The sequence below is a fragment of the Eriocheir sinensis genome, chromosome 53 (assembly GCF_024679095.1).
Source record: "Eriocheir sinensis breed Jianghai 21 chromosome 53, ASM2467909v1, whole genome shotgun sequence".
NCBI classification, from domain to species: Eukaryota; Metazoa; Arthropoda; class Malacostraca; order Decapoda; family Varunidae; genus Eriocheir; species Eriocheir sinensis.
Window position 1 is genome coordinate 11636592 of NC_066561.1, and position 10504 is coordinate 11647095.

At 45.5% G+C, this 10504-nt stretch overlaps 1 protein-coding gene across 1 annotated transcript in view; it reads right to left on the bottom strand.

Moving 5' to 3' along the window:
- The window catches only part of LOC126983128 (protocadherin Fat 3-like), a 46817-nt gene extending 45519 nt beyond the window's left edge, over nucleotides 1-1298 (bottom strand). Inside the window, exon 1 of the mRNA XM_050835626.1 lies at nucleotides 1237-1298. Coding sequence (XP_050691583.1) covers nucleotides 1237-1298 — 62 coding nt within the window. The remainder of the gene's footprint in view (nucleotides 1-1236) is intronic.
- Between the last annotated feature and the right edge of the window lie 9206 nt (nucleotides 1299-10504).

The window sequence follows — 10504 nt, forward strand, 5'->3', positions numbered from 1 at the left end:
GGCCTAAAGCCTTACTAAAGTCTGTTCACTTAAGTCAGACCCAAGCTGACAACATAAACCTAAGTGTGTTTGCAAGCTGAGTGCTGACTGGCTGCTGCTGTGGCTTCCAAGTTTTCTTTAACCTGTTTGTGTTTATCTCATGCAGCACTTTCTGCTAATCTGCACTGTGCTTATGAACACGCTTAGGTTTATGTTGTCAGCTTGGGTCAGAATTAAGTGAACAGACTATAGTTGTGATGTATAGGAATTGAGCTACACTTGTGGGCTCTTGTGTATGTGTTGGGGTGGAGGTTGTATGTGTGTGTGTGTGTGTGTGTGTGTGTGTGTATTTACCTAGTAATATACAGGATGCTTTACACTGGTTCTGTCTCCAAATTTCAGTTTATCAAGTTTAGCTTTAATTCATGAATATTTTTAGCTTGAGCTCAATTTTATCTATTTTCAAGGTCATTCTATGTCACAATGTATCTGTGTGTGTGTGTGTGTGTGTGTGTGTGTGTGTGTGTGTGTGTGTGTCTGCCTCAGCTGGCTTGTCTGTTTTTTGTTTGCATTTACTTAGTCATAGTATACAGGATTTTAACTAAGCTTGTGTTGACCTGCCTCCATATCTGCTTTCGTACAACTGTACTTACTTTTATAAATTTATGGATGTTCTCAGCTCTGTCTCCTCATCCAGACACTTGCCAGTGTGAATCACTCCAGCAGGGAAGTCAAGCCTCATAATAATGATGATGATAATACTACTACTATTACTACTATTACTACCACTACTACTAATAATAAAAGATGGTATATAAATTTTATTTTACTCAACTATATCACAAACTTCCCATTATGAACCACTCTTAACAGGGAAGCCAAACACAATAGTAATAATAATAATAATAATAATAATAATAATAATAATAATAATAATAATAATACAGCATATTTATTATACTTTATTCTACCATCTGGCATTTCAGGGTGAGATGGAGATGTGGCCAGGCCTGTACACACACCTCACCTCCCAGCTGATGGCCCTGGCGCGGGGCAAGGTGGTGCTGGTGCTGGAGGTGTGGCCAGGCCTGTACACACACCTCACCTCCCAGCTGATGGCCCTGGTGTGGGGCAAGGTGGCGCTGGTGCTGGAGGTGTGGCCAGGCCTGTACACACCTCACCTCCCAGCTGATGGCCCTGGTGTGGGGCAAGGTGGCGCTGGTGCTGGAGGTGTGGCCAGGCCTGTACACACCTCACCTCCCAGCTGATGGCCTGGTGCAGGGCAAGGTGGCGCTGGTGCTGGAGGTGTGGCCAGGCATGTACACACCACACCTCCCAGCCGATGGCCCTGGAGCGGGGCTAGGTGGTGCTGGTGCTGGAGGTGTGGCCAGGCCTGTACACACACCTCACCTCCCAGCTGATGGCCCTGGCGCGGGGCAAGGTGGAGCTGGTGCTGGAGGTGTGGGCAGGCCTGTACACACCTCACCTCCCAGCTGATGGCCTGGTGTGGGCAAGGTGGTGCTGGTGCTGGAGGTGTGGCCAGGCCTGTACACACACCTCACCTCCCAGCTGATTGGCCCTGGCGCAGGGCAAGGTGGCGCTGGTGCTGAGGTGACCAGTCTGACCTCACCCAAACATTGTGGCAGGAACTGAGCACCACACATCCACACACTGGTATGCATTCTACCTCCCTATAGAATTCAATTGGGAAAAAAAAAATTGACCACTGAAAACTTGAAAAAAAATATTGCACAGAAATCTAAAAAATAGCTCAGACAATTATTATTACATAGCAGGATGATAGTAATATTGATAATAATAATAGTAATAATAATAATAATAATAATAATAATAATAATAATAATAATTAGAATGGTAATAAGCAATCCCTGTTGTGTGTGCAGGGTGGGTGGTGCCTGCCGTCCAGGCCAAGAGTGCCGCCCACACCCTCAGTGCCTTGCTGGGCCACCACTGCCCCCCTGCTGGACCCCCCTGCAGCCATCACCAAGGTACCTGATAGCTGTCTGTCTATCTATCTATCTCTGTATCTGTCTGTCTATATCTTTCTCTATCAGTCTGTCCATCTTTATGCCTATCTTTCTATCTCTGCTTATATCTGTCTTTATCTATCTATCTATCTCAGTCTGTCTATATCCATCTATCTATCTCTCTGTCTGCCTTATCTCTGATGCATGATTTATTGTTTTTTTTTGTTTTAATATTGTTTTTGTCCCTTCCTTTTTTATTATTATTCTCCTTACTTTACTGTTGCTGTGTATTTTATTTTCCCTATCCATGTCTGCTCATTAAGATGAATCTGTTTGGGCCTATAGCATTTTTATTTTTGCATGATGCCCTTTCTTGGATCTCAATAATAATGTCTTTTTCCTATAGTTAACCTGCTCTTTTTCTCAACATTAACCATCCTCCTCCCTTCCCTGTCCTCCCCTGCCTTCAGGAGACACTGCTGAGCCTGGTGTATGTCCAGCGGGCACACTGGCGCTGCATCCAGTACCAGGGTCCTTATGCCAGCAGGAGGTGCGGGGCGAGGCTGACCCCAGCACCTTCACCCTGAGCCTCTCCTTCCAAGGCCTGGTGGGTGTCCGGCCCTAACGCCTCCAGACCAGACACCATGCAGCTCCTGACACCATAGACACAGCAGCTCAGGGAGAGGATTGATGAGAAACTGCTGCAGCTGAGGAGGGAAGGTATGTAGGGAGGAAGGGGAGGGGGGAGGGGGAGAAAGAGGGAGAGGGAGACGGAAGGAAGAGGAGAAAGGAAAAAATGGAAGAGAGGGAGGGAAGGGAAGGAAAGGGAAGGCAAAGAGGAAGAGGGAGAGAGAGAGGGGGGTTGAGAGGGAAAGAAAAGGAAGCAGGGAGGAAGGGAGAGGGAGGCAAAGAAAGGGAAAGGAAGGAGGGGAAAGGAGAGTTAAGGGAAGGGAGGGAGTGAAGGAGATGTGAGAGGTTGGGAACATTAGGAAATGGCTTTGTACTGCAGTGGACCAATAATAATGGCTGAGGAGGAGGAGGAGAAGGAAGAGGGAGGGATGTACACCTTTCATAGGAAGCTCAGTCACAGCAAACAGGAGTCACTGAGGAGCTCTGTGCCTTGTCTTCAGAGGCCGTGGTGCTGAGTGAGTCTCCGAGGCTGTGTCTGGTGTGTGACGAGCAGGTGGAGCAACACGCAGCCTTACGGAAGGGTAAGTGCACTACACACTAAGGTGTTTTTTCATTCACAGACAAAACATAATGAAGATAGTCTAAGTACTCTGATGTACCCGAGGCAGCTCTTGGTACCTGCCAGAGTTTTTACCTCAAGAAGACCAAGTTTCCCTCACATATATATATCTACTTGGACCGAATTTCTTATCCACACCAAACCCACTGAGGCAGCACATGGCATCTTTTTACCAGAGCTTTTATCTCAAGAAGACACAGAGTTTCCCTCACACATACCATTTATAGAGGACTTCGTGGTGCAGTGGTTAGCACACTCGGCTCACAACCGAGAGAGCCCGGGTTCAATTCCTGGGCGGAGTGGAAAAATTTGGGAGGCTTTTCCGATACCCCACGCCCCTGTCCAGCCAGCAGTGAATGGGTACCAGGTATTAATCGGGGGTTGTGTCCCGTCTCCTGGGATCTGTTCCCTTCTCCTATAATTCCTTCCCTTCTGTCTCTCTCTGGCATATGACCACAGATATTGTGCCGACTAAACCAAACTTTCCAACTTTCTGCATACCATTTATTTATTTTCACCCAATTCCTTGTTACATATGTCACCCATTCAGGCAGCTTTAATACTCTTTACCAGAGCTAGAAGACAAAGCTTTCCTCACTTATCTAACCAACACTTAACCACCATAACTTTGACCACACATAACCCCTTGAGGCAGCTTTCTACCCTCGTACTAGAGCAACCTTTTTTACCAGACAAGTTTCCCTCACACCACGACACACAGAGGTACACACTAGGGCGGCTCGATTTGACATTTTTTTTTAGTTTTGCTTTTGGGTAGTGTGGAAAACCTGTCTATTGGTGAGAAAACACTGTGTGTAAAGTTATTTTGATCTGAGTTAATATCTTCAGGTGGCACATGTCGGTCAAAGTTTGGGAAAATGGCAAAAAATAGCATTTAAAAAAAAATACAAGTAAAAAACAATATTAGCAATCATTTTATTGGGTAGGGATCTGTTGGTTAATAATAGCCCAAAGAATGGTGTGTAAAAATTCCAGCTTAAAAAAGGAATATTTTCAGGTGGCACATTCAAGTCAAAATAATACATAAGTGGCCAAAATTCGTACTTTGCTATTTTTTTGCATCACTTCTGGGAAATAATTTGGACATCTATAATCTGCACATCTTTGCAAAGCATTGCATACAATGACTAACCTTGACTAACCTTGGTAGGGACTATTTCTCGGTAATCATTGTGTGAAGCTTGTGGGAGCACAGAGCGTGTCACTGAGTCAGCACTGTCAGTTGCTACCCAGCACTAGTGGAGAGAGGACCTGCGCTCCTCGCTCTTGCACATTTGGAGGCTATTGGATATCAAGAGACTTGTCACTATGTCCAAGAGCACCCAGCATCCACTGACAAGAGAGAAAACAATGTGCCCTATAGCTGGCCAGCAAGCAGAATTAGTTCAAAATGAGCTTCCAACATTTGGGGCCATTCTAAGGGCTTATCTGTGGCATAGGAATGATATAAAGACAACAGGTAAGGATCCTCCACACAAACTCATTACTGAAAGCCTCACATCCAAGTTGATCAATATATGGCAATCCTCATCTATACCAATTGTTTCTAGAAAAAGGATATATGATATGATAAGCACCTTACATAGTCAGTACAAGAGCTTACTTAAAGTAAATAAGAACAGGAGAAATTCAGATTCATTTAAGAAAAAGTTGCTGTTATTCCAGGAAAAGTCAAGGCAATTATTTGATATTGCCTGTTGCAAGTGCACTGATTTTGATAAATGCACTTGTGCTAAGGAACATAAAGTACCTCAAGCAGAAAGACCGTTCTTAATTAATCAAAGAGGATCAAGAACAATGGTTATTGGCGGTTTAGACAAGAAAACAACTGCAGCCAATATCAAGAAAGTTATCAGACAAAGAAAAGATCGTTCCAGCATGACAGAGGTGAGCACAAGCAAGAATAATTTTGAAAATTTTGAACCAGGATCATCACCTACTAGCTCATGTACTACAAGCGACGCTTCTGACTTTGAAGAAGAGCTATCAGATCGACTCAAGCTTAGTACAAAGAAGAAAAAGTTGTAAGAGATTTGCCATCACTAGAGCTGTGTGCGACAGAACTGGTATCTCCAACCGTTCAGCGGCTTTAATAGCAACTTCTGTTTTGCAAGATTATGGGATAATCAGTGATGAAAATAAGGAATCAATAATCGACCGTCACAAAGTTACTAGGCTAAGATCGAAATCTCGTAAGACACAGAAAGATTCAAGACCCAAGATTCCTCTTAAGGCTCTCTATTTTGATGGTCGCAAGGACAAAACTCGCACTCAAGAAGAGAGAGGTGCCAAGAAATCACTCAACATCATTACAGAAGAACACATAGCTCTGCTACAAGAACCAGGCTCAGAATTTTAGGTCATGTAACTCCTACATCTGGTTCTGCTTTGAATATAACCACTGCCATAATGAAATATCTTGAAAAGAAAATATTGATACTGCTGAACTAAAAGCAGTTGGATGTGATGGCACAGTGACAAACACTGGACTAAAAATGGCATTATTTCCTGCATGGAAAGAATTCTTGGAAGGCCACTTCAATGGGTAATCTGTCTTCATGAAAATGAGCTCCGCTTCGACATCTTGTAACTTCTCTGGACGGCAAGACTTCCGGCCCTACAGGTTTAACTGGTGACATAGGAAAGCAGCTTAATGATTGCGAGAAGCTTCCTGTTGCAAATTATGCCCCTGAACAATCTGACTACTTCTCCACGTTCCCAAATATAAATGACTTGAGTACAGATCAGCAATATTTGCTGGACATTTGCAAAGCTGTCTCAAAACCTGTGAAAAGTCATTAGCTAGTCGAAGTCCGGGAAAGATGTCACATTCACGATGGGTAACTACAGCCAACAGGATCTTGAGACTATATATTTCAACAGAGAATCCATCTAAGAACCTGATGGAAATAGTCAAATTCATAATGCACGTTTACAGTCCAATGTGGTTTAAGATTAAGAGTGAACCCTTTATTATCCATGGGGCAAATCACATGCATGAGACGATTGTGCGAATGAGAAGTTTAAGTGTTCAAACTCAAGAAATAGTAAAGCCCATCCTTCAAAGAAATGGTTACTTCTGTCATCCTGAAAACATACTTATTGCAATGGTTGCAGATGACAGAAGTCACATCCGTGAACTTGGATGGCGGCGGATACTTAAAGCAAGAAAGAGCAAGAACCAAGGGGAAGTCAGAAGATTTAAAGTTCCACCAATCAAATTCAATGCTCAAAATTATTTTGACATGATAGAATGGCAAGATGACATAACTGAGCCTCCACTGACAAAAGAGATTTCAGAAACCCAAATAGAAGAGCTAATTAAATCACAGGAAGCCTACCAAGGCCTAACAGATCTCCCGTGCCATACTCAGGCAGTAGAACGTCTAATAAAACTTGTGACAGAAGCTTCTGAGAAGGTATGTGGTGAGGAAAGGCGTGATGGATACATCCGAACAACATTAGCATCAAGGAAAAAGATGCCAGCTTATGAAAACAAAGCACAATATAAGCTTTAGACAACTCTAGCTTTAAAGGTAGGGTGGTTGGGATGGAGCTAGGGTGGAACTCGTCTTACATTCACACCCGACCTCTGCTGAGAGAAGGTCGTGACCTCACCCTGCTGCGCCCCACAACATCGCTTGCCCTGTGTTTTCGTTGTGCTCTTGGGATTGCGTTTGTGTGTTCTCGCTTGTGGACCTTGTGTGTTGCCTGTGATTTCCCGACACGTGTTTGGTGTGTGTTCGCTTGTGGTTTCTGCCTGTGGTTGCCTCTGTGATTTGTGTTTCCGGTGTTTTTGCGTGTGATCTGGCTGTTTCCGGGTGTTCTGCGTGGGTTTCAGAGTGATTCAAGTGTGTTGTGTTTCCGGTGTTTTTGCGTGTGATTTGGCTGCTTCTAAGTGTACTGCGTGTGTTTCAGTGTTTTGAGTGTGCTGTTTTGTTTCCGGTGTTTTTGCGTGTGATTTGGCTGTTTTTCGAGTGTTCTGCGTTTCGAGTGTGTTGTGTCTCCAGTGCTTTTGCGTGTGATTTGGCTGTTTATAGTGCTGCCTGTGGTTGCCTCTGTGATTTGTGTTTCCGGTGTTTTTGCGTGTGATCTGGCTGTTTCCGGGTGTTCTGCGTGGGTTTCAGAGTGATTCAAGTGTGTTGTGTTTCCGGTATTTTTTGCGTGTGATTTGGCTGCTTCTAAGTGTACTGCGTGTGTTTCAGTGTTTTGAGTGTGCTGTTTTATGTCCGGTGTTTCTGCATGTGATTTGGCTGTTTTTCGAGTGTTCTGCGTTTCGAGTGTGTTGTGTTTCCAGTGCTTTTGCGTGTGATTTGGCTGTTTATAGTGTTCTGCGTGGGTTTCAGAGTGTTTTGAGTGTGCTGTTGTATTTCAGGTGTTTTTGCGAGTGACTTGAGGGTGTTTAGTCGTGCTTGTGCTTGGGTTTCTGTGTGTTTCGTGTGTCCCGAGTGTGACTTTGTGTTCCCGAGTGTCTCACGCGTGATTTGGGTGTGTCGACAACCCACCCTTTGAATTCCCTGAGGATTCAATCTGCTCCTCCTCACTACACCCTCTTTAAATCCCCTAGAGGATTAACACTTCCTACACCCCTTTCCCTCACCTCACCTCACATCCCTTTTGCTCCTCCTCATCCCCTAGAGGATTAGCCCTTCCTACTCCTCCCTCACCTCCACATATTTCTAAGCCCTCCCCTCACTCAACTTACCACACATACTATTTAACCCAACATTCACCCACCTTACCTCGCAACTTTCTTAACCTTTCTTGTTCTCACACCTCACTCACCTCACATCCCTTCCTACTCCTCCTCTCTCCCACTTACCTCCTTTCCCAAACTCCCTCTCACTCATCTCACCTATTTCCTAATCCTCCTTGATCTCACACACCTCACTCACCGCCTCCCTTTCCCCCTCTTTACTCACCTCACATCCCTTCCTACTCCTCCTCTCTCCCACCTCACCTATTTCCTAACCCTCCTTGATCTCACACACCTCACTCACCGCCTCTCTTTCCCCCTCTTTACTCACCTCACATCCCTTCCTACTCCTCCTCTCTCCCACCTCACCTATTTCCTAACCCTCCTTGATCTCACACCACTCACACCGGCCTAACTTCCCCCTCTTTACTCACCTCACATCCCTTCCTACTCCTCCTCTCTCCCACCTCACCTATTTCCTAACCCTCCTTGATCTCACACACCTCACTCACCGCCTCTTTCCCCTCTTTACTCACCTCACATCTCTTCCTACTCCTCCTCTCTCCCACCTCACCTATTTCCTAACCCTCCTTGATCTCACACACCTCACTCACGCCTCTCTTACTCACCTCACATCCCTTCCTACTCCTCCTCTCTCCCCTCACCTATTTCCTAACCTCCTTGATCTCACACCTCCCTTTCCCCTCTTTACTCACCTCATCCCTTCCTACTCCTTCTCTCTCACTTTTCCTCCATTACTAAACTACCTCTCACACACCTCACCCCTTTCCTAATCCCCTTCACTTTGTGTTTTTATCTCTTTCATTTCAGCTAAGATGGCACCTAGAAGTGCAGTACTTGTAACGGTAGCTTCTCAGCTCACTTTTTACAGGGCGTTCTGCTGTCTGTCGACTGTGTCTGTCCAGGCAGCATCTCGAGACAAGACTGCAGGAGCAGGAAGAGAAGATGGAAGAAGGCCAGAATAAAATAATGGAGCTTTCTCTCACCAGGCAGCATCTCGAGACAAGACTGCAGGAGCAAGAAGAGAAGATGGAAGCAGGTCAGAATAAAATAATAGAGCTCTCTCGCACTGTTGCCTCCTTGCAGGAATTCATCCAGGCTAACGTTGCTGTGGTGCCAAACCCTTCTCCAACCGCCCCCTTGCCCTCAGCGGTACCGTCGACACCAGCGGACAACACCACGCAACGGGAGGATGCTAGTGGCACCGACCATGATGGCTTCACCGTCGTGAATGGAGGAGCCAAACCAGCCAGACAAGCGATTTATCCTGTTCATTGCTTCAACAGGTTTGCCATTCTGGAGGAGGAGGACGAGCAGGAGAGCACCTTCCTGGTGGGTGACTCCATGATTCGCCAGCAGGTCGTTGAGTTCTGCGGCAGAGTTCCTCGTCGAAGACGGAACTATTGCTATCCTGGTGCTGGGATCGACGACATAACTGCTGCTCTTGAGGAGATCTCCCCCCAGGCTACTAATGATTCACTGTTTGTTATCCACACAGGTACGAACGACGTCACCACGACCCGGTCTGAGGAACTCCTGGAGAAGTACCGTAGGCTCATCCAGCAGTATAAGACTAACTCCCCTCACATTTTGATTTCAGGAGTTCTACCACGGACTTGGGCGGAGAGCGACTTTTTCAGTAAGGCCTTCAGCCTAAACAACCGCTTACAGACTCTTTGCAGGGAGCTTGACGTGGAGTTCCTAAACGCATGGGACAATTTCTATGGACAAAATGAACTTTTCCACAGGGACGGATTGCACCTTTCTCCCATCAGGGCAGCCAGACTCGGAAGGCTCCTCAACGAAGCAGTGCGTGTCATCCGAGCAAAAACGAGTCACGGCCACGTCCTCCACCCCGCCCGTGTAAATAGAAGCCGTGCATCGCAACAAACCCGTAACCGTGTTCCCGCAAGTACCACCACCTGTATTACCATGCCTATAGATAACTTAATAATCCTTAGTTTCAATGCGCGTAGCCTAAGAAACAAATTTGATGAACTGAGATGTCTTGCTTTAACAGAAAATTTTGACATAATTGCTATAACCGAAACATTTATCGACACCACAAATATTGATTTAAGTTCCGAATACAACATAGATGGCTACAGACTCTTCAACAAAGATCGTGTAAACCGTAGAGGCGGTGGCGTCGCCCTTTATGTCAAAAGCTATTTGCAACCCACCGACAAAACACCGGGAAACAGTAACGTTGAACATTTGTGCGTGCGAGTAAACATTGCAAAAGTCAATTTAAATATATCTGTCACCTACAGACCTCCCGGGCAATCACTCGATGACGACCTTGAAATGTACAGCGTCTTAAGGCAGTCACTTAATAACAACGACTCACTGATATTAGGAGACTTTAACCTCCCACATATCGACTGGGCGACACTGTCAGGTACAGAAGGCGAGTCACATAGAATGATCGAATTTCTAGAAGAAAATTATCTAAGCCAAATGGTTTCTGAGCCAACTCGACAAAATAATATACTCGACCTTGTTATAACGACCCAAGATAACCTTGTCAGTAGTGTCACGGTAGGAGAA